The sequence below is a fragment of the Chelmon rostratus genome, chromosome 1, assembly GCF_017976325.1.
Source record: "Chelmon rostratus isolate fCheRos1 chromosome 1, fCheRos1.pri, whole genome shotgun sequence".
NCBI classification, from domain to species: domain Eukaryota; kingdom Metazoa; phylum Chordata; class Actinopteri; order Chaetodontiformes; family Chaetodontidae; genus Chelmon; species Chelmon rostratus.
The window spans coordinates 27,309,349-27,334,054 of record NC_055658.1 but is presented as its reverse complement, the minus strand read 5'-3'; the positions used below and the strand labels follow the sequence as shown (position 1 = coordinate 27,334,054).

At 39.9% G+C, this 24,706-nt stretch overlaps 2 protein-coding genes across 2 annotated transcripts; one reads left to right on the top strand and one right to left on the bottom strand.

The window, feature by feature from the left end:
- Nucleotides 1–124: 124 nt before the first annotated feature.
- On the top strand, nt 125–16,204 carry cfap70 (cilia and flagella associated protein 70). Its single transcript, XM_041935933.1, is given in 26 exon segments — nt 125–196; nt 1,601–1,787; nt 2,558–2,653; nt 2,795–2,955; nt 5,017–5,199; nt 5,468–5,650; nt 6,041–6,135; nt 6,562–6,649; nt 7,069–7,206; nt 7,517–7,678; nt 7,993–8,085; nt 8,243–8,334; nt 8,614–8,674; nt 8,827–9,009; nt 9,173–9,304; nt 9,385–9,513; nt 9,818–9,951; nt 10,050–10,165; nt 10,642–10,851; nt 11,661–11,803; nt 12,285–12,437; nt 13,765–13,926; nt 14,693–14,782; nt 15,152–15,253; nt 15,677–15,724; nt 16,094–16,204. Coding segments are annotated over 26 exon segments (3,324 nt in total).
- A 126-nt stretch (nt 16,205–16,330) lies between these two features.
- Nucleotides 16,331–21,045, bottom strand: LOC121609593 (transmembrane protein 138-like). Its single transcript, XM_041941266.1, has 5 exons — nt 20,835–21,045; nt 19,315–19,901; nt 18,953–19,124; nt 18,590–18,665; nt 16,331–17,027 (listed from the first exon to the last, which is right to left on the bottom strand). Exons 3-5 carry the CDS (start codon nt 19,094–19,096, stop codon nt 16,915–16,917), a joined length of 333 nt encoding a protein of 110 aa, XP_041797200.1. The 5' UTR covers nt 19,097–19,124; nt 19,315–19,901; nt 20,835–21,045; the 3' UTR covers nt 16,331–16,914.
- Between the last annotated feature and the right edge of the window lie 3,661 nt (nt 21,046–24,706).

The following is a 24,706-nucleotide window of genomic DNA, read 5'->3' as shown; positions in this document are numbered from 1 at the left end:
GAACTCACCACCGAATGTAGCCGTGTTGCCATGGAAACGGGACTCGTATAGCGTATTTAACAAGCAAGCAATCACTTTCTCAAAAGTCTAGCCAACGTTCGTCTATCGTTTGACTACAAACACGATGGAGACACCTGAGAGCAGTGCAGGAAAACAGTTGGCTATAAAAATAGCTGTCATCCGTGGAAATAACCTGGTAAGCTCATTCAACGTTAGTTTGTGTAACTAAAGTGATAAACTTGCTAACACATGCTAACTAGTCAGCTAACGTTAACTGAAATGACGTTACCAACGGCGAAAGCAACAGAAATGTGCCTAAAGGTTCTTCATGAATGTGCATTTTACCTGTCACCATTAACCCAGCATCTGTCTCTGACTGTCACCAAAGTATAGTTTGAAGCAGGTTTGCTGTGAAAGCCATGTTAAAACTCTAGACATCACTCAAACTAAGGACTGCTCATTTATTGTTGGTTAGCCAATGATGTTGAATTTCAGTGATCTGTATCCAGTGGTTCAGTTTTGAGCTAGTAATTATGTAGCAAGACCGACTCTTCACTTTTACAGTAAATGGCTCAGATATTACTTAACAACCATTGGTACTTATTTTGAAATAAATGCCCGACTTTTAATTTAATTTTAGGTTAAGTGGATGATAGATGATACTATGTAATAATAAACTAAATCTTACAGTTTACAGTGTGTTTGCTAACCGATATGAATTGGTACACAAGTGCAGGCCTAATTTGTTTATGTTTGTGTTATGTTTCACTGTTTTTGTATTCATGTCAGACTCTATATATATTTATTTAAATCTATTTTTGTATGTATGGTCGGATAACAAATGGGCTGCTTGTATTTTTGGTTTGTTGTTGATTGATGTGTCTCAATAATCCCATGGAGATGGGTCATGTAAAGGATAAGACACAATATAGCTAGTATAGCACGTTATAGTTAGAGCTGTACATTACGCTTATGCGCTTGTCTAAGAAAATGAAGAAATTAGTTTGCTGATGTTACTCAGTTGTTGTTTTACCTCCCCCTGTTTGCACAAGTGGTAGTATTAGTATTCATTGCATCATTAAATTCACAAGTGGGGACCAAGTATTCACCTTTAATGCAAAATACTCTATTAAATGTAAAAAAAAATGTCATCTAATATTCATTACCATCACCATTAATCATTAATCTGTGTCTATATTTTATTATTGAGCAGCAAACAGTATTTTCATCAAGTTTTCAGGTCCCACTTCACAGTTCCATTCTCACTTTTCAGAGGCATCAAACCATGCAACTGATCAAAGCATCATCCTGCCATGAGGGTTTGGCAACATACCAATGACTGAAATTCATGGGATACACATTTGACATTATGTCAAGTATACGTACATTAATAAATTGATTGTTTTTTAATAACAAAAAAACTTTATCTTGTCTTTTGACATAAACATCAGAGGACTGCTCAGTACTGGAAATAAATGATCAGGATCAGGGGCGAATGAAAACTCTGACAGCACTAGAAGAATAGCTGAGCTTGAGAAGGTGTGTCAATGGCACTACAGTATCCACCTCTTGTTACATATTCTGTTTCTTCTCTTTTCAGCGTGGAAAAAAGGCAGACAGCTTCCAGAGTTTTCTGCAGGTTGAATTGGATGGAAAGGTGTTGGGAGAGTCAGATAAGAAGCAGATCAACCCTGTGGAGCAGCGTGTTGACTATGACTTTACCTGCAGCTTCCACTGCCCCAGTGATGCTCAGGCTCTCAGTAGCATTGCCCATAAACCGATCATATGTAAGCTGAGATTGAAACATCTGCCTCCTGATGTCTGACATAACTGACAGCTGAGCTAGCCAGAATCTGACACTGAGGTTTCTTAACATTTAGTTTCACTCCGTCTCTTCTTTCAAATCTCCTTGAAAGAAGCAAGTATCTCCTTGATAGCCACATTAAACGTAGCTGGTTAAGTCTGCATGATACAAAAACAGGAAATGGCACTCTACAGACAGGACGGGAACATGGCAAATGGGAAGATTTAGGCGCTTAAACATGCTGATGCTATATAATTTATAATGCAGAACACTCTATACACTGAAAATGTTTCAGATTGCTGGCCTACAACCTCTCCCAACCAGCAGTGTGTGAGTTCAAATTTGGATCATGCTTTTACTAAGATGAGTGTATGTGGCACTTCGCTCATTGAGAACCCACTGCCAAAACAAGCCAGCTACAAGAAATTTGCAATTATATTACATTTCAGAAGAACTGTCTTAACTGTGACAATAGCCTTCAACCTCTAAAATCACCAGATTGTGCTTCAGTTTTCTTGTCACATGACAGAAATTTTGACCATAGCATAGTTTTTATGTTTGTCAACCATCCAAGACTTATTCTGTGCAGATACGTAACTGCAGCTTAAACCGAAACGAATCATTGTAATAACATTTGTGATAGTTGCTTGCTGCCGAATGAAAAAACACAGGAAGGTCTAGAGTGTTCATGCTGGTTGCACAACCCTCAGTTTTCACAGCACTGTTTAACGTGAATGGTTCTATTGCGGTCAGTGATGGTGATGGAGGTCCTGCCTGAGGAGAAGAAAACTGAGGCAAAGACAGCAGTGCTGGGTCAAGCTGTGGTCGACCTGCTGCCGCTGCTACAAGGTAGAGCTGCTCCTGTTAGAAATAATGTATTTTCATATTATAATTAAGCAAACTGGTTTATTTCCCCAACTGTAAGTTGCTTTATGTTTCCTTTCAGGGCAGGACTTTAACTGCTGGAATGATTTTCTCTTCTGTCTTCAGGTCAGTGCAACTTCTCGTCCACAGTCCCACTGAATCCAGTGACCAGCTCCCCAGCCAAAGAGTTTCAGTCCTCCAGCAGCAAGGTTGGTTGTTTAATGTCTCAACAATAATACCACTCAGTTACTGGTAGAGGCAGAGTCATAGCTACTATGAACACAAAGGTCACATCCTCTGTATTTTTGCAATTTACACAAGTGCATAAGTGCAGTTAGAAAAGATCATTGTCCAGCCTTCAATTACTCACTAATGAGATGTGCTGATACTAAATTTTAATGACTTTCATACTCTCCTTACTTGGGAAGTAAAACGGATTCACTTATCAATTGAATTTTAGTTACCTGTTGTCATAGTTCACAGTGTATGTTATTCTGTAAATAATATTTACACGAATAACATTGCACATAAATGATGTTTACATACTTGAATCATGGTAAATGGTGTAACCGCTGGGATGTGTTTTTCTGTCAGCCTGTTGAGAAAAAATCAATACTGTTACAGCAACTCATTTTACTCAGCTTTTCTGCCTCTACTAAATCTGTATTACACAAATGCATTGTGTATTCCTGATAAAGGTGGTACAGAAAGCTGCAACAACTCCAGAACCTCCTTACAGATTTTTAGTGATAAAAACCTTTGACATTTTTTCCTCATCATTAGAAATACTAAGCCATCAATACAGATGCACAGTAGAAACTGTTCAGCACAAGCGCTACATGGATGAGGATTCATGTCCAAAGCAGGAAGAGAAAAATGCAGCCAGTAGTACTGATGAGTGGTTGTTTGCAAAATTGTTTGATTAGTGAGTTGCAAATCTCTTTAGTTGTCAATGATATATGATGTTTTTGAGGATTTTGCGCTTTTTTTCAAATTCTTTGTCTCACCTTTTTGATTCAACAATGCGATTGAAACGTACTCACGTTTTGTGTGATGTTTCTGGGCAGATCAAAGACTCAGATGCAGAGAAGGACTCTGGATGCAAGGTAAAGTTCAAAAGACAAGGCCTTTACTAGAAACCCAGGCAGTCATACAAAGGTAATCATTCTTAAACATAATAACAAATCCAGGCAGGGAGTAGGCAAAAATCAAAAAAAGCAGAGAGCATAGCGAATTTAAAACCATGGAGACTAACACTAGAAAAAATGCTGGTTAGCAATGAACACACAACAAGGATGAACAAAGACAATCTGGCAGGGGAACTGGCAAACCAGGAGAGTATATAGTATATATGAGGTTGACAGCAAGACTGATAGCAAGACCAGGTGGGACCAGATGAGTAATAGGGAGGTGCGGATGATCCATGCAGTGGGAGACACGTGAGGACAGGAACTGAAATGAGATGACTTGTTAGTATTTAAAAAAAAAAAACAGGAAACACAACCAAAAGCTGATAAAGCACAAGATGAGGATCATTTTAATTATATAAGAAGATGGAACTTGTTAAATAGGCCACTTAAGAAACAAAATACACATGAACTGAAACCTTTAGTCATAGTCATTCTTGTATGTCCCTACTAAATGTTTCAACACTGTGAGATAAATCTGCGATTCAACTTTTCTCACTGCTGATGAACATGAACTTTTATTACGAGAGGTCCTTATCTTTGAATATATGACAGTTTCAGGCCAAAAAGTAAAATGACTCGACATTTTCCCACCAGCATTTGGAAAAGCGCTTTGAACCTCAGGTTAGAAACATCTGGAGCAGTTTACAGCCTTTAACATAAAAAATGGTATTAGTAGTAAATATAATTAAACAGATATGAACGTGTCTCACAATTTGAATCCCTTTAGCAGTCGACCCCGGATATGTGTTTCAGTGTGTACTCCATAAAAAGTAATCTAATATTCATTACCATCACCTCTGATCATTAATCTGTGTCTATATTTCATTATTGAGCAGCAAACGGTATTTTCATCCAGTTTTCAGGTCCCACTTCACAGTTCCATTCTCACTTTTCAAAGGTATCAAACCATGCAACTGATCAAAGCGTCATCCTGCCATGAGGGTTTGGCAACATACCAATGACTGAAATTCATGAGATACGCTTTTGACATTATGTCAAGTATACCTACATTACTAAAATGGATTGTTTTTAAAAAACTTGTTGTTGATTGAAACTTTATTGTGTTGTTGTTGATTGAAACTTTATTGTGTATCAGAGGAGGGCTCAGTACTGTTTTTAAACATATATGAACGTGCCTCACGATTTGAACCCCTTTAGCAGTCGACCCTGGATGTCTGTGTCAGTGTGTCGGATCCAGTGCTGTCTGAGGCTGAACTCTCAGCCTCCAACCTGCTGAGGGTAACCATGGAGACAGCCTACTCGGTCCCAGAGTCATGGATGCTGTCTGGTCCTGCACCCTGCACATACACTGCTGTCCTGGAGGTCCCTCTTACTGCAGAGGTGAGTGTTAGTGCTTTTCATGTAGCGTCTTTGTTATTTCACTGAACAGAACCGATGGCAGTCATGTGACACTCTAATGTAACCCTCCAAGAAAAAAGTGTAGGGTCATTTTAGGCCTTTGTGATGTAAGATTGTGAGTTACAAAGGTAATTGTTCAATCAGAGTGAAACAGAAAACTCATGCTGCCTCATTCAGACCAACTCAAATGTGAATCTATCCAGAGTGAATTATTCTAATACTGTGGTTGTACTACTCCTCCGACTCCCAGAAAGATCAGGTGCTGACGTTCTGCGAAGGGCAGACGAAGGCCGGGGGGCAGAGGGAGGAAAGGGGCAGACAGAAGAAGAGGCCACATCAGGCCCTGCTGGTCCCGGGAAACCACTTCTGGCCTGCTGCCTTTTTCCAGGAAGAATCCATCGAACAGGAGGATGGCGAGCTGACCGGCTTAGAGGTAGCTGCCAGTGCTGCTTGACTCTGCTGTCGGTTATATGAGCTAGAATACCTTGGTGCATTGATTTTGCAGTTTAGCACATTGCTGTCACCCACTGTCAATATTTGGAATTGCATGACATGAGGGATGTTATATATATTCTTTTCATTTGAGAGACAAATTTTAAGGAAAACACCAGTTTCATTTCCAAACACATCATGCAATTTGATGTGTTGGTAAACTGCATAAAGCTTAGTTGTCAAGTTTAGTGACTTAAAGGTGCCTTAAAAACATTAAAAGTAGGTAAATCAATTTGCCCTTTGTAGCATATATGATACTGTAGAAGACCCTGGAAAAAATAGCTCAGTTACATGGACAGTTACAGAGCTGAAGGTCTAAATGTTCCTACAGGACCAGGAGTTTCGCAATGAGGCAGAGACCATGAAGAGCAGGGTGAGCTGGGACACAGAAATGTGCTGCTTCCTGGATGAAGGAGGAATTACCAGGTCAGCTTCACACACACCCCACTCTATGTCTGGACTTTTCTACAAAAGAACCACATTTCAGGTTTACAGCAGAGTGTGCTTGAAATCTTATTCAATGCATTTCAGGCCAAGTGGAAAGGAAATCAGGAAGTCTCGGAAAAGTTGTTTGATCTTTTTATTGACTTTTCCTCAGCGTCATGTAATGAACCTGGAATTCTGTGATTTGTGTAACTGTAACTGAAGTTAATAGGATTAACTCTTAAATTAAAAATCTAATCTCAGTGAAGAAAACTTGTCTCAGCAGTAGCAAATAATTATTTTGGATTATAGCAAAACAAAGGTAGAGCAAAACAAAAAAAAAAGAGAAAATAAATAAGATCAACATCAGAGAGATAGAGATACAGAAAAACGTGAAAATATGTGTATCAGTGTTGACTCCAATTTCAGGCTGCGGCAGAGGATCACTGAGAGCAGACTCTGGCCGGTGGAGATTATGAGGTCATTGGCTCCGCTGGCAAAGGCAGAAACCAAACTGGTGAGATGGCTTTGTTATCAAAGGATAGGATGTATTTTCAAGTCTCCTCTCTGTACTGTATCGACCCTGAAGTTTTATCTCTAGCCTGAACACAGTGTAAGAAATAGGGGGCAACATCCACAGTCTTTTCAGGCTTTTAAGTTTAACCAAAGCTATTGTGATTAATCCCTTCCCACTTTGTGTGTGTGTGTGTTAGTGTGTGTGTGTGTTAGTGTGTGTGTGTGTGTGTGTGCCTATAATGTAAATCGTTAAATTTTAGGGTAAAGGCTTGGGTTAAGGTTAGGTTAAGGGTTAGGTTTTGGCAAGTAGTGGTGGTTATGATTGGGATAATTCTCCAGTCCATGTGATGTCCTCTGAAGTGATGGAAACATGACTGTTTGATTTCATGAGTTTGTGTGTGTGTGCGTTTGTGTGTATAGCTTGCTGAGGAGAACCCAGAGATCCCCTTCCATGGTGTGGCGTTTGTGGACATGGGGCGGCTGCTATATCCTGGAGTCAGCCGCATCCGAGGAGCATACAGCGTTCAGCCCTTCTCCAAGGCTGAATTGCTGAAAAAGGTCATAGAAATACACACATTATTCAGTTGCTTCCATTTTTGTTGATTTACATTATTAATAGTTTTGGATCTGTGTATTTACTGGATCACACGTTGTATGATGAGTACCGGGAATTAATCTGTACACAAATGTTTTTGGCTTTGTAACCAGAGTCTGACAAAATTGTATGTCCAGTCCAAAGACCATCATGTGTAATACATTAATTAAGACTTCACTTAAGATAGTCTACAAAATAAGCCTCATGCTGGTCCCACAGTGTGTAACGTTAACCCTTTTTAAAGTGAGTTTGTCATTGATCTTGTACTGAAAGGCCAAGCGGAGTGTCAGTGTGTTAAAGGAGCAGGCCAAGGCTGCAGCCAACCTGGTCAAAGCTCGTGCTGGCTCAGCTGCAGGCTCCCACAGGGCTAAAACAGGGAAGAACATGGATGGAAGCAACAAGGGAGCCAAGGATTCCAAGGAGGTAGCCAAAAAGGTCAGCAAGATCCTGGCTGTCAGGGGAGATTCATTTTTACTTGGCAGTTTACTAAACAGAATTTCCAGGGGTTTGGAAAATCAGATAAAACATATACTGTAAAACAAGTCCTTAAATGTTTTTGAAAACTTTTCAACCTGAGCCAAACCCAGTGGTTGATTCTTTTTACCTCTGAAACAATTGTTTCACCAGGATTTCAACACTAAAAACATTCCAGTTTTTAGTTTTCTAATTTCACCAAACTGTAGCCTTGGAAGTCTCAATTTGTATTTGTGAAGGTCAGATCCTAATGTAGCCTGTGTTCTTTATGTCAGCAACCTGGTAATCAGAGCAGGATGCCTGCACCCGACAGCGCAGCTGACAGCCTGTCCGAAACTGAGCTGCCGCACGGCAATACAGAGGGAAATGTAAGCTTCCACTAAACAGCAACACAACTCCACACAGTGTTTAGTTCACTATTAGTGCAGTCACAAACAATCTCCAGTTTACATGCTTGCTGTTATGCAATATTTTGGGAAGTCTTGGGAAGTCAGCCTATTAACACCTCATTCCTGTTAATGACAGATGTATGTGGAGGCCAGAACTTACATTATCATTGAGATATCCTTGGAGAAACCGCTCGTACCCATAACATCTCCAGAGGAACTGGTCAGAAGGTTAAGTGTTATATAAATCCTCTACGTCCTGTTGTCAGTGAGTTTGACCTGGTTCTGTTGGTTACACTGTCTTGCTAGATTGTTGGCCTGGACGATCAGAACATGTAAGTTATCAGAAAATGTTCACTTCTGAAGTTAACTGGTTATTAAATTGAAAATGAATGCCATTTTAACTATTATTACTGTCTATTACATTTGGTCTTTGCCTCTTGGGTTTGTGACTGACTGTGGAACACAAATGAGTGAGAATGTTCTGAGATGTGTCTCCATTTCCTGCAGGGTGAAGGAGTTGATCCCACCCAGACCTCCACTTCCAGCAGGCCCCAGCAGAGCAGAGAAAGTAAAACAAAGACACAATACACTATATACATTTTTATAGACGTGCGTACACAGAACATGCACACACACAGAAAATGAACATCACTTCTGAGGAGAGTTGCTTACTTACTGAATTATTTATTGAATTATCTTAATGGATGTGTGCTCCTGCAGGCAGTGCTGGACTTCCACAGCCAGGTAGGCAACGTGGTGACGCATGTTTCGGAGCAGTATAAGGAATTGTTTGGAACAAGATGCAAGCTGTCAGAAGACTCCAGCCAGGAGCAAGTGAAGGTTCAACTTATGGGAGCACTAAATGTCTCAGGGAGATACTTCACCTTCAAGGAACAGATGAAGGTCAGAACAACCGCACACATCCCTGGTGGATGGATTAAACTTGCAGGAACCTGAAAGTAGCTTTTTGGAGAGGATTTGTAGCCCATTGGGTTTTTCTCCGGGTGATGTTTGCTTACCTCTCACTATTTGACTCCATAAGTGTGTGTGTGTGTTTGTGGTTTAGCATGCAGTGGTGAGGATTGTACGTGACACAATGCAGCGCACAGAGCCATTCACCAACCCTCAGGAGCTACAGGCTTTTGTCAGCAAGCTTTATGTTTACCTGGTGGATGAGATGCACATAGCTCTCAACAAGGTAACACACACACACACACACACACACATACATATCTATGTACTGCATATGTATGTTTATTTTCATCCTCTCTTCAACAGATTTATTCAGAAGACGTCGATGATGACTCCCCGGATGAGATCCAGTTGAGTTCCTCTCAGCTCAGACAGTTTGCCAGGGAGGCTCGGCTTACTGGGGATTATCAGCAGGCTGTTCAGTACTACCAAGAGGTAAAATAACACGCTTGCCTTTCTTAATACTTCACACAAAATAAATGAAAAGAGCTCGCCTTTTAGTCACAACTAGACTGATTTATATACGTAAAACTACATTATAAATCAAAATGCATGCCTATGACTGATTTATTGGTTCGTTTGTCTGTTATCCCTATCAGTGTTTTTCTCTGTTTGTTGCATCAGGTGGCCACCAGTCATGTCGGAACAGTAATTAATTGTAATCTCTACAGTATGCAGATAATGACACACACTGGCTAATAAAATATCGAAAGTGGCCGATGATTTTTTTTTCCTGCAGCTGGTGGTGAGGCACCCCAATGAGCCCTCCTTCAAGTTTGAGTGGGGAAGCCTCTACATGCTGACTGCAGACTTAATGAAGGCTAAAGAGTGTTTCCATGATGCTGTGTCCATCCAGCAGGCACACCAACCCAGGTTAGAAATTCTCACTAAAAACACAAACTTAACATAATGTCCCACAACTGTCTGTGTAGTGGGAAGTCCTGTGTGTCTGTATCCTCTTGTTTCTCCAGTCTGATGATGTGTGGGGTCTTGGAAGCCATGTTTGAGCGTTATGAGGAGGCCCAGACCTTCCTGGAGCGAGCCGCCAGCCTAGACCCGACCAGTGTGGTGGCCTGGACGCTGCTGGGTGAGATGAAAGTCTGTGTTCCTACTCAGTGACTGACAGGCTGCGAATCCAAATGGTCTTTTGTGAAATATTAGATATCTGCCAGTGTTGTATACCTCTAATATGACAGAGGCTTCCTGAGACACTTCCATTGATATGGTGTATGTGTACGTTTTTAAAAACTTTAAATTCATTAGTTTAATTTCAGTACAGTGTTTTAATCTTAAAAACACTGTTTCAGAGGGTTTTCTTTACAGCTTAAAGAGGAAAACAGAAAAAAACAACAACCTGATAACGAAAATCAGGTACTCACAAATGGCAAATATCAAAGTTGTTAGTGATCAGCACAAATTATCCACATTTAGCTACTTTGGTCAAATAACATTTACATTAGCTCTCACAAACTCTGGCCCGAATTTACCCTGAGCAGTAAGGCAGGAGAGTTGCATGCTGGAAAATGTATAGTCTCATTTCACATTTCTGGGCCTGCTTTACAGGTTTACTCCATGAGAGCCGGAATGAATCCATCCTGGCTGAGAGGGCATTTCTGGAGGCCAGAAGGCAGCTGAGGGCAAACGAAGCAAAGAAGCAAACACAGAGGGAGGAGGAGAAGAAAGTCAAGGAGGAGAATTTTAAAAAAGAGAAACACCAGCCTGAAGAAGAGGAGATGGCCACGTCTGCATGTCCGTCTCTCACTGCCAAGCAAGGTGGGATGCAATTGCAGTAAAAGCAGCCGGAAACAAGTGTGCCGTCTCCTCATCCGTATGTAATGACGTGTTTTCCCGCGTCATGAGGGGCAACTAGGAGGCAGACATAAATGCTATTCTTGCAGAGAAAAGCAGAAATGCTAGAGGCAACTCTGGCGTTGTGTCTGTGCCAGTGGTGACTGAGAAAGGGCCATTTAGGGTTTAGTTTGTATCTCGTGTTTCTGGTTGCAGTTGGCATTTGTTCTAATGGATCTGCAGTGTTATTCTGAGCAAATCTTTGATGTATCATATCAACATATCAACATGTAAATAAAAATGTTGATATACACCATAGTCTCACATGCAATCAGAAGGTAGTGTCACTCTATAAGATAAGATAAAAAAAACTTTATTCATCCCACACCAGGGAAATTAAATTGTTACATGCAGCAAACAATAAAAGATAGACATGGGAAGACCAAAAGAGTCAATAAAAAAGGTATACAGAATAATATAATAATAATGGAATAGACAATCAGCTATGTATATGTACATTATATACAAAGAGTATGAGAATACTGCTGCCACAAGAGTACATAATGTATGCTGCCTTCAGATTAATAATAATAATAATAATAAATAAATAAATACTTAATACTATTGCACAGTAGAAGAAAATATACAAAACATGCATTAGATGCGTCGACGTTGGGAAGAATCAATAAAAATAAGACTTAAAAATAAGTCACCTCAGCCTGAAGGCCTGTAGCAGATATGGGTTCCTGGAGCAGCCAGTGTTCCCTGACTGTGTTACCATCATTTTCTCCTAGACCCAGACTGTGGAGACCAGGACTCAGGGGCACAAGAAGAGCCTCCAGCACAGAGTGTCAGCTCCAGATCAGCTGCAGCTAAACTCTCTTCCACTATTTATACAGAGACGGTTCAGTTCCTGCTGCAGAACGTTGCCCTGCAGGTAGAAACACACTCAGTGGCTGGTCAGCCAGCTGGATCCACACTGGTCAAATATTAATGAAAACAACCTACAAAGTGCAGTATCATTTTAGCGTCATTTTGTGACCCTCAGGTTAATGTGTTATGGCCAAAGCGATTTATGTCGACCATTGATACTCCGGCATTTGCAAAATGTCAGCTGGCTGTGGAAAAGCCACATATTATATAAATCTGTTTTCAGAAAGTCAAAACACATTGTGAAAGAAAAGAATTTGGTCTCTCAAATCTCAGTTGTCAGAAGATTTTTGAACATAGCAACAGGGAGAATCTCCACAAGTTCTATTTTATCTATATTGTCATGCTAAAATTGACAGTTTCTACCTTGAAAGTCTAAATCTTAAAACTCAAATTGTCAGCAGTTAAATTTAAACAAAAATGAAACAATACATGTCCATGTTGTGGTTGCTAACAGTTGTCAGCAGTCACTGTTTTGCTGTCATCAGATGGCGGAGCGTGCTCTGTCCCAGGAGCTGCTGTGCTCAGACGGTGGTCGCAGTGTCTCCTACCTTCTTCATCTGGCCCAGTTGCAGCTGCTCAGAGCTGACTATTGCAGTGCCACCGAGATCCTCAGCGAGGCGTTGTTTCACAATGAACAGGTATTCACATGCTAACTACTGGCTGCAACACTGACACAAGACTTGGTGGAAAATATGACATGAATGGTTCACTGTGTCTGTACTGCTCTGTTAGTCTGAGCTGTTTAAGTCTGCAGTCATAAGTTGTCACATGTTTAAACTGCAGCAAAGATTCACATTTAGTTTTTGATTGATGAACTTCTTTCACCTCATTGTTTTTTATATACAGCAAAAATATAATTGACTGGCCTGAAGACATGACTTTGAATATATTATGTCACTGAAATTATGAAGTTAATCAGCACTGGCATGATCAAGTGGAGAAGTGAAAACTGACAAACAGGATTAATATATCTCATTAGCAGATTATGGATGTTTGGCTATGTGGTATTTGTTTTTAACCACATTCCTCCATACAGATGAATAGAATACTGGAATTATTTCAAAATGTTACAGATTTTAAGATAAAATATCTAGCAATCTGTGCCTAACCTTTACAGAGGATGTAAGTCATAAATGTTCTAGTTTCTGCACTAACATTATAGTTAGTAGTCTAACAGTACATTCTTATTGCCTTTAAGTGCTGTATCAATGTGTATGGGAAGAATCCTCTGTGTTCCTTTGAAATTATGTTTGAAATATGGCAAGTGGGTGAAGCTGGTCAAGGAAACATTTGTTCCCAAGCTTGGACATTTTCTAAGTAGTTCAATTATATTATGGTCATGTTATACTTTCCCTCCTGATAATCATTTTTGTCCCACAGTTTAGTTTGAGGAAAAGCTTATGTACTATAGTAAACATGAGCCTCGGTGACTGTTACTTATTTTGACCAAAGCCATAAATTAGAGTCCTGTCATAGTTAGTTCTACATGCAAAGTGAAATGATTCAAATTTCATAACTTCTCCAAAGTTCTGCTACTGAAACTTTAATGAGTTCAGTGGAAAAAGACAGAAACTTCTGTTCAGCTTTTCATATGAATGCTGAGCTGTGTCAGAGCATGTTAAACACAGAAGACCAATTGAGGAAGATGTGTTGAAATGATTAACACTGAGAGCGAACACGAGTTTATCTGAGGCAGTGAGTCCTTCTCAAAGGCCCATTGGTGAAGTTAGACATGTGTTCTTCACTGACTGTGGTTCATTTATGAAACGCACTTTTTGAATTATTCTCTTCAGTGGATGTGGGGGAGCCAGTTTACGTCAATGAACCATCTTTTTAGTTTGGTTTAGTTGTTTTATTAATGCGATGTGAGAACACAGCAGTGGCAAAGTGAGCACCAATAAACCTGATTAAACGAGCATCTCTTCTGAACCAAGAACTGAGAAGTGTTGTGCATCGTGTGGGCAGGATGCGGATGTGTGGGCTCTGAATGGTCACTGTCACTACCTGCGGGGGGCCTTCAGTGATGCCCAGGAGAGCTATGAGCGGAGCCTGAACTCACTGCAGCAGCCATCAGACTCTCACCTTGTCCTCCTCCGCCTGGGATCCATCTACCTCCAGCAGCAGAAGGTCAGATATTGAGACAAGCTCCATTGCTGTCTGATTGGTCAGATAGTTTGCTGATGTACTGTGTCTGCTCATGAGTCAGAGGAGGAGATTTTACCAGGAAAGACCACAAATTTCACCAGTTCTTAGAATCAACCAGCCACAGGAGGCACTCCCACACATCTTGCAACTTGATCAGTAATGATCAAGTTGCTATTGTATTGCTATATGTGAATGTGTATAACTATGCGAGTGTGTCATAATTCACTAGTTCATGCAACCTTTATTTAAATCTCAAAGGTCACACTTTCAGTACAGTTAAAACACAATAAATACACACACAAATAAATAATAACAAAACAAACCAATTTTCTTGTTACATTCAAAGCAGAATAGTTTAAGGTTGATGAATAGAATAACTGTCACCGGCTTGCTGACAAGTGTGTTAAAGTGAAATTTAAGCTTAACTTTTTTCCAATTGGATATCAAGATATTTATACTCTTTCAGTGGCTGAATATGCAGTGTTGACAGAGCAATACAGAACTGTATCACCTGCATAAAGAGGAGTGCTACAGTTTGTTATATAGGATGTTATATTGTTAATGTAAGCTGTGAACGAGACAGGACCCGCTATTGAATCTTGTGGAACAAGGAGAAAAGAAAGAGCATTGTGCTGTAGACACCAAGCAGCAACAGCTATTCTCAAGTTAAAGATCATCATTATAACTGTAAAACATACTGTTGAAGCCACTAACTAGTGTAACTTAATCTCTCATTGGTAACTTTCAGTTTGAGCAAGCCAGAGTTGTCTACCTTCAAGCTTGTGAGGAGTCTCCATCCTGCCTGACCTGGCTGGGCCTGGGCACCGCCTGTTACCGGGTAAAAACACTACCTAAACTCTAACTGCTTAAATCCAGCTCAATGCTGGATTTAAAGGCTCCAAAGAAGCAGCCTTATTTCCACATTGTATCTTGTGACATTACAGCGATACAGGCAGTTGATGTTGGAGATATATCTTCACCAGAAATGCTGTGCAAATGCAGTGATTTCATCATCTGTTTAAAGCGCTGTCCTAATTTAATCTGAGCAAAGCCCAGGTTACTCTTTGATTTACTGTATAGTTAGCCAATAAGTTTCCTGTAAAGACAGCTGTGGAGTTGTTCGGAGCCACTGTGTTTTAATTGAGTTTGTAAGGAAGTGAGCCTGGGTTGTGTCTTTGTATTTGTTTTTGTGTGTCTGTCTGTGTAGCTGGAGGAGCTGTGTATAGCTGAGAAAGCTTTGACTGAGGCCAACCATTTGAATAACCACAACGCAGAGGTGTGGGCTTACCTGTCTCTGATCTGCCTCAGGGTGAGTGATGATGAGGCTCTGAAAACCTCCCTTGAAATCTATATTTAAATACAGGATATGACTCAATGGGCCGACACTTTCCCCTGATGAAGAATCCCAAAAACTGTCACCAAGAAATGTAGTGTCCTTTACCCAAACACAGGACACACAGCCGCTGTATCCTTCGGTCCCTAGTATCCCACGATCCTTTGCTCACCAGTCACACGACCCTGTTATTTTTCAGTGAGATTCGTCCGCTTCAGTTGTGGAGGAGAAGCAAATTCAGTTTAACCACAATGTCCAATGACGGACACACCTTTGTGTCCTGCAGCACTTCAGGAATGTAGCCAGTGAATTGGGACTCTTTTCACTGTGTGCAGCTGGATTTTAGGAGGCAGGCCACAGGAACCTGAACTAACCATGTCATGAATCTTTTGTTGTCAGTCTGGCAGAGAAGAGGAAGCAGAGCAGTTTTATAAATACGCAACAAGGGTGAGTTAGTCTGGTGTTTTTATCAGTCATGGCGATTTTAAAGCAGGGCTGGAACTAGTTCTGGATTTGTTGTTGAATATTGATAATGCCACAAAATCAATCTTTTTTTCTATATTAAACACTAAACACAGCAAAAGTCAGTAAAATACTAGAAATTTTCTTGTAGCATTTGATAATTTTTTTAACTGAAGAGGAAATGATTTTATATAGATTTCCAAGTTTCTTTGGTTTCCTTGTCACACAAACAAATCTATGCTTCTGTATTCAACAGTAAATTTATCATAATGTATTATTTTGACTGAATATGTCCCTGTCATTTAAGAGTTATTTGAAAAGTCATATCTATGCTTCTCTTTCCTTGGTATTCAGTTCAACCTGCAGAAGGAGTCACTCCTCAGTGAGTTCAGTGAGCTGAAGGATCAGCTCCGCTTCAGTCATCTGGCATCATGTTTTGGAACAAGTTCTGAAGCAAAGGTTTAAATCATATGACCAAGCACATTTCATACACATACACATGCAACGTGTCTAAATGAGCAACACTTTGTATATGTATTAACATTTATTGTGATGCACATGATGGGTCTGACAGTGGAGATCAGTAACCGGCCAAGCCATAATAAAGTTCATTATTGACATGACACACAGATTCAAAGAAATTTAAATAGTCTCAAATGTATATAAAACAACTGCAACGTGGTCTTAAAAAATGTACAGCATTAACAAAAGAAAAGAAAAAGGGCATGTGGTGACTGGTATCAACATAATATATATATATATTTTTTAAAATCATGATCACATTTTTCATTTTTTCAATCTGAACAGCAAAACAAGCCTGATGAGACGTTCTGGTGTTTGAAAACGTCTTACCAGATTTTGGCACAATCCTTCCTGCGCTGGAAGGGAATGTTGTGTGGAATATATATTTATTGGCTACATTTTCTGTCAAATACATTCATAATGCATATTTTGCACTGAATGCATGTTTTATTTTAAATTGAAAAATTTGTGTTCTCAATATGTAATTGGTGTTGTGGTTGGAAAAGCATTTTATTTTGAAGTAGCCTTTTTTTTTGTTTTATTTTAAATGTGCACTTTGTTGTAACATATTTGCTTTCCACATGTGCATTTTTTATTGTGCCATTTTTATACCAATTCTGGCCTCTGTGGCATCATGCGCTGTTGCAGTGGGGTCAGTGTCTGACCCGAGCGTAGACTTCTCGCAGCCACGGTGAGTCCTCGTAGAGGCGAGGGTCGCCCAGATACTCTGAGGTCCTCTTGTACAAGTAGTAGTACAACACAGATGCTGTGAACAGGAAAACATATGAGGATGTGTTAGAATGGAAAAACACCAAAACATACAGAAATTACGCTTAAGGTGCTCTGAGTCAGATCTTCCCATAGCTCAAAAATTACAGAGAGTCACCAAAGTTGTTGGTGAATACTGAGTCAGGGGTTACTCTATTGCAGGGGCTGACACTGAAAGATAGTTTCTGTCCTCGACTTTATTGTATTTAAAAAAAACCCATCCTTCGCACTAGTCCAAATTTCAATGAAAGGAGGACAGTGCTTTGAATAAGCAGTCAGCAGCACAATCACATCCAAGACAGCTAATGAAAAACCAAATGAAGTTTAGCGTCTCTGTCAAATCTCCTGCTGCATTAACTTTCAATATTGTCATGAAAATCAACTTGCAAAAACCTGAGACTTGCTTGAGTTATGCTAATCCATCACACCGTGTCACTTCAGTTGTTCCTCAGTGGCAGCGCACACTTTTTAGAGACCAAATTCCAATACCAGAAAAGTGATGACACTACATTTCCATACAAAAGATAAATGCATAAAAGCATGACAAATGATGGTGTAAATAAATATATTAAAGGCCCTTTTCAGTTTGCATATTTCATTAGCCATTTCCAAGCAAGTAGCTCCTATTTTACGACTACACAATGATTAAGTTTACATAGATGTTAGTATTGCAATGACAGAGCGAGAAATGGTAAATCTCCACCAGCATCTATAACTCTGTGTGGGATCAGAAAAGTACAATTTAGCCCAGCAGAGTTTACAGTGTCTTAATGTAGGATCATAATGAAAGAGACTCTGTGAAGTGGTGATGCAACACTGAATCACACACTGAGTAACCGTCTGGATGTGTCTTAAGTAGCAGACAAAACAGAGAGATAAATGAAACATGGCTACACTCCTCATACCCCCTCATGCTTAATAAGGGATCACCTGCAGAGAACAACAACAAGACAATAAATCCTTTTATCTACTTATGAGCTTATGCGTGTATGAAAATCACACCCACATGGAGATATGAGATCACTGCCTGGAGGCTGCTGGTCGAGAGGAGGGACTAACACATTCACAAACACACACTGAAATGCCATTCTGTTGTGTGTGATGTGTACTGCAGTGCAGAGGTCTGAAACAGGATGGGTCAGACATAAAGGGAGATAAAAGGTGGGTGGAGTGATGGTGCAGTTTACGTGGTCCTTTTGTTTAATCCTTGTACGGAAAAGCAGCATTCAGTCTCTTGTAAATGTTCCTGCTCTGAGGGAAAAAAATCTCCTTATATCGTCTCCTACGTCTTATATTCAGCTGAGAGGAAACATAAACACTTTCTCTGAGTCAGAGCATGTCTCAAATGTAAAAACTAATTCATACCAGTGGTACTGCCTTGCCGCTTCCCGTTTCGTTTAAGATTGTGAATACAATTAAAACTCCGAAACGAAATGTTTTGACATGCCCAACAAAGCTCCAGAGACAGCAGTAATTTAATATGCAGACTTCTGTGCTCAGACATTCAAAATAAATGCATTTGTTTGGCATTAAAAACGATGGAAAAACATGTCATCTTACCTGTTCTTTGGAACACAAAAAGCACCTGAAGGCCGTCTGTCCAAATAAATCTGTTGGTATTTAGCCAACGCAGATTCTGGAAATATTATACAGAAACATTAATGGTTATTTTGATGTCACAGCTTTTTTTTTTTTTTAAAGAAAAAATTATTTATAAAAATAAATAAATATTGTTATTAGTCGCATTTTAACCTAATTGAAAAATTTGTAGGATTTTGTCCCCTTGTGCATTTTTAGAAATGTTGCATAAATCCATGACATGAAAAAAACTTGCAGTCTATTTGGTTCATATAGTAAAAAACAAAATAACATTCATAAGGACTTTAATATATCTCTGTACGTTTGTGCACATACAGCACGTACCATGAGCCAGGAATGGAGTATGATACTGAAGGTCAAATAGAGAGCAGAGAGTATTAGCAGAGCTCTAAACCGCTCCAGCAAGATGGCGACCAGGCCGACCTGGAACACAAACGTGTTGAACAGCATCAACAGAATGATGATCATGTTAAACAGGATGGCAATGTCCTGGATGCTGTTGGAGAAAAAGAAAAGAGAAGACAGAAACAGAAAGATTACTGTCTTTGTGCGGTGCTATTTCATTTCATTCCAGCATCCCTAATGACTCAGTATAGACAACTAAAGCGTACTATTTTTAGCTCAGAAATGTTTTCCCCTCCAGCCAAAGATAATGCTCTGCAGCTGTAACAATGAGGAACTCTTACATGAAAAGTACCAGCTGAACAGCCGGCTCAGCCCTGAGCAGCTCGCTGAAGGAGTTGACAAACAGGTCGAAGGAGAGCAGGCTGAGCTGAATCAGTAACACCAGAGAGTAGTTGCTGGTTTGGAGCGTCTCCGGCCCGAAGGCAGGGCGCCCGGGCGGACTGTGGTGCCACGATGGATCCAAGGCTGCACTGCGCTCGCACACACACTACATAGAAACATCAATCCACACACAACAGTCCTGGCTGCTCTGAGGTCTTAGTTAGGCATTCGGATGGCTCCACCCTCGCTGCCCAAATGCAGGTGAAGTGTGATTGATACAACATCAGGGCTCCATTTTCTGTTGTTAATATTGTCCTGCTCACTTGGGAAAAACTGAAGTCCTTTCAAAATGGGAAATGCGGTCCAGTTTTGGGATGAGTCGCATGGAAGTCACGGCTGTCAGCATGTCACAGCAGCTGGTTTTCACAGCTCCAACATGAGCAGATGTGGTGTGGTGAAAACCTTCAGCATTGGCAAGCTGCGATAGCAAAGGGTTTCTTATCAAAACTGGTGAAATATCAGCGCCCAAGTAAAACCAGCAGAGGCTCTGTGGAAGGAGACAGGAGAGTCACATTAGTATTCTGCTGGAACACATCAAGCTGAAAAGCTGCATTTACTGCACAGTGCAACTCTCCTTTACATAAACTTAAAGCAGAGACTTGATTTGAAAGAGAAAAAAACATATTGTATTACCACCAGACACATTAAACTGCCTAAGGTTCTCCTCTAAGAGGGCAACCTTTGACCTTATCGACACAGCTGTTGAAAAAACGCTGAAAAGCATCAGACATTCAGTCACCTGGCAAAGGCTTAAGAGGAACAGGATGACCGAATAAACCTTCACCTGAATGAATGAATCACACTTCTGAAAGGGAGGGACCCTGTGCTTCCTGCAACAGTGACTGAGGTGTGAGTAACCAAGAACACTTTTCTGGAGAAGTTGACTGGCATGATGATGACTGAATACACTCCACACAATGTCGAAACAAGCAGAGTATTTTTAACTGCAAGTGAGAGGCTGTACCTGCCAAATGATTGGGGCTGGCATGCTCGGGTCAGTTGCAGATAGTTTGGGTTTTATTTGTTCCCATTTTGAGATTTCTCCCTCTGAGATTTCTGCCTCTCCCTTGCTGTCAGTGGGGTTTTTTGTTGGATTTGCTCTCTAGTAAAAGAAGAGTGAAAGAGAATTCCTGTTGAATTTTATTTCTGTAATTTTAGTTTTTTAGTATTGAGAGCACAAAAAATAGAAATTCCACCCGTCTCCAATGTATTGGCCTGGAAAACCTTATGATGCCAAAAGAGGCCAGTGAGAGAATCTGACCTCTAATCATTTGCATGAACCAAACCTTTAAGCACAGGAAAAAAATACCTTAAAACTATGATACTTTGAGTTTTTTTGCAAATTTCAAACATCCAAATAAGCCCAACACTGGTTAAGATTTAATGACACCAGGACATTTACATGTAAATTACAGTTTACCGTTAAGTAGAAAAGCAGCTTCTTTCTCATGAGAGCATCTTTTTCTGATGATATTCAGCGATATCCCAGTAGCAGCTCTTGAGGTATTCCTTCAGGTTACTTCTCATCCATTACATTAAAACTATTTCTTCACTTGTTTGTTGTAGACTGAGAAAGCAGGTCCTCCTTTCACTACTGCTGCACCACTGCGAGTATTAGTTAAGTAGGCACTGTAAATCTTTGCCTTGGCTCCCCTTGCCTCTTATGAGCCAGGATCACTATCCAACAGGCTCCTTCACACCGACACCAGGCGGATCCTCTTATGACTCCTGTATTTATAGCTTGGCACGGCCGCAGCAGGTGTGAGGAAGATTAGGACTGCTTCTAAACAGTGGAGCGTCGACCAGAATCCCTGAAAGCTTTCCCACTGAGGTTCTGGGTTAGCAGTTCAACTGGCGAAAACTTAGAAAACAGAAAATAACACCAGAGTCTTAAAGGTGAAACATCTTATTTGAGGTTTTCCAGTGCTGTGGATGCACGGCAGAGACAGAATCATCAATTTCCACTCTCTCTTCTTATAAAATGCAACCAAAAAACATCAGTTTGCCAGATATTTAGTTTTCCTACAACAACAACAATGTAGTGGTGTCATTTAAAAAGCTTCTGTTGTTGTTAATGTGCTCCCAACTTGTAGTTCTTAGCACTGCACCATTTAATCTTCTTAGGTAACTCTGTAACAGCTTGTTGCTTCAAACAGAACTGATGCATCCTCCCTTTTTACTATTTCAGAGCATCAACTACTACAGTCAAACTGTTGTCGGAACAAGTGTGTGTACCTGTAAGTGAAGGCTGATTTCAGAGGCTGAAGGAGCATCTGTCCAAATGATGCATGAGGCACAACAACACAGTGTGCAGCACAGATTGACAGCTTGTGTCTGCTGTCCCAGTAACAGGCTTTATCCCCTCCACCTCTCTAATAGACAGGCACAAGGTTTTTGTCGTGGCGAACTGAAGTGTGGTTACTTTGTTTACATAAATAATGACTGATTGTAGTTTTAAAATTTGTTTAAAAAAGTTAACTCCCTATTTCAAAGATTGGGTCGATGCAGTGATGGAGATTGTTTTGCATCCTTTTTTCAAGTTTCTCACTTCTGTATGTTTTATTTATTTAACTTATCCTTTATTTCTAACACCACGTCCTGCAACAGTGTCTGCTCCTGTGACTCTGAAATTATCTAAAGGTTTTCCTGCTGCCATGCCAACCATTTCTTTAAAATAAAAAACTTGAATGCCAAAAAACAGCGCTGCAAAATCTATGCCTTGGGTACTTTGTTAGATAAAGTTTAGTTTCTTTCACAGCGGACTGACATTTATCAGAAAGGACAGCAGGTCAAAGCTGCAGCTACTTATGAGAGAATGATGACGGGTTATAAGCTTCATGCTGTCTGAGCTTTTTCCAGGGCTTTTTCAGTCACATTTCCATTCAAGATTACGGTAATGCTTCTAGGAAAGACATCTGGAGTCGAGCCAAAGGGAAATCACTGTCATCTAGTGGTGAATGTGCATTACTACACACATACACACACACAAACACACACACACACACACACACACACACACACACACACACACACACACAGAGAGAGAGAGAGAGAGAGAGAGAGAGAGAGAGAGAGAACAATGCTGCAGCACTTCAGTTCGTTGTGCTTGGTTTTTGGTGACTGGATAATTGGATTTAATCTAACGTCGTCTGAGGATATGAAATGTGTAGTTGGTGTTGTGGGGCAGTTGTGGTTGAGGAGATGGAGCCGGTCGCAGGACACTGAACCCCAAATTGTTGCAGGTGGTCAGACCAGCACCTTGCATGGTATCTTGAAGCACTTTGGATAGAAACACAATATAAATGCAGCCATTTACCATGAAAGAGCCCCTTTAGATGGCTGATGGGTTTTACTACATGACAGCCAATAAGGATGCATAATATGGGTCATCAGGTGAATCAAGCCATGTGCAGTAGTAAGGTCGGACTGTTGTCTTTTATTTAGTGAAGGGTTTTGTGGAATCTTTACATTTTTCATTTAAAAAGAGATGTTGCACATTAATCTCCACTGCACTCACTTGCTCTGCAGAGTTACCTGAAAGAAGGAGCTGACTGACCTGCAGCAGCACAAATTAACCAACAGATACTCCAACAAAACCTTTACAGGACGAAGCACAGAATTTCTTTTTTTCATTCATTTAGTATCACAGAGAAACTGTCCCCAAGCGTTTGGCTAATAATCAGGCAGAATTACCACTTTCCTTCATTACATCAATTATTTAACTTCAACTATTCACACTTGATTTTGCATGACTTCATTTATTAGTGATTGCATACTTATTTTTTATTTCCTCTGTTTAACCTCAACTGCTTCAATGGTGGAGTGGAGCAAAGTACATTCACTTCAGTCCTGCACAAATTCAAGATATTTTTACTTTACTTGAGTATGTCTATTTTATGCATCTATATACTTCTTCTACTCCGCTATATCTCAGAGGGAAATATTGCACTTTTTAATTCACTGCATTTATTTGATGAGTGCTAGATCTGGTTCATGCCCAATTATGGTCATTCTTTAGGATTATACGTGATCAATTGATTTGGCTCTCCATATCTAAAACAAGGAGCAATGCTTGTCCAATGCACGTTCCCCAGCTCACGTTGCAAGCATCTTCAGGTCGCCATCAACACATTTCCTCTAACAGGAGATAGTCTGCCCTGCCATGTCTGGAGGACAGCACAGCTTATCACCTATGCCCTTGGTTGCCTCAGCAACAGATCTTCTCTAATTAAGAGTAAATATGATGCTTTGCTGTAGACAAAATTTAACTACTCAGCAGTTTATAAGTACAGCAGGAAAAAATATTTGAATAATCAAGTTGTCAACTGACAGAAACTTAATTGGCAACTATTTTGATGATGGTTAAGTCATTTTTCATGTAAAAACATTTCATGGTTCCAGCGTCACAAATGTGATTTGCTGCTTTTATACTGTAACAGTCAGTGTAAGCTAAGTGTTCAGCCTTCTGTTTTACTGCAGACTCGTCAGGGAGCTTTTAGAAAATGTTAATTTGGCCAAAATTGAATAGAAGGTAACTAGCTTTCTAGGGATTAGACGAAACATCTGCAAATGCTGTAATATGCTGATGAAAATTGTATCAATCAGGTTATGAGTGGTGGAAGAAGTAATCAGATATTGTTTTTTAGTAAAAGCAGCAATACGGCAGTGTAGAAATACTCTAATTAAAAGTCTTGCATTTAAATCTTTACTTAACTAAAAGTACGAAAGTATTAGCATCAAAATATACTTCAAGTACCAAAAGTAAAAATAGTAATTTGTCACAATGGCCCGTAATCTATAGTTTGTATGGAGTCTGTGGACAGTCAAATCCAAATATTGGATTTGAGAATGAGATCCGGTTTGCATGTAGCCTGAAGACTTTAAATGATTCAATTATTATCATTGAGCATGTCAACGAAATTTGCATTGCAATGCAAATGATCTAAAGGGCTGCAACAAATAGTCATTATTGATTACTCTGTGGATTATTTAGAATATCAGATCATAATTAGTAATGCATTCATTTGTGCATCACTTTAACGTTGCAGCTGTTAAAGTTTTTACCAACTTTACACATAGTTGGTTTGTGAATTCCCCCTCATATCTTAACCTCTAAGAAGACATCAGAATTGATTGATTGACCATATTTTGTATTAATAATCTGAATCTGCAAAGTAACTAGTTACTGCAGCGTTCAAATACATGCAGTGAAATACAAATTAAAATGGAATTACTCAAGTAAAGTACCTCAAAATTGCATTTAAGTACTGTACTTGCGTAAATGTACTTAGT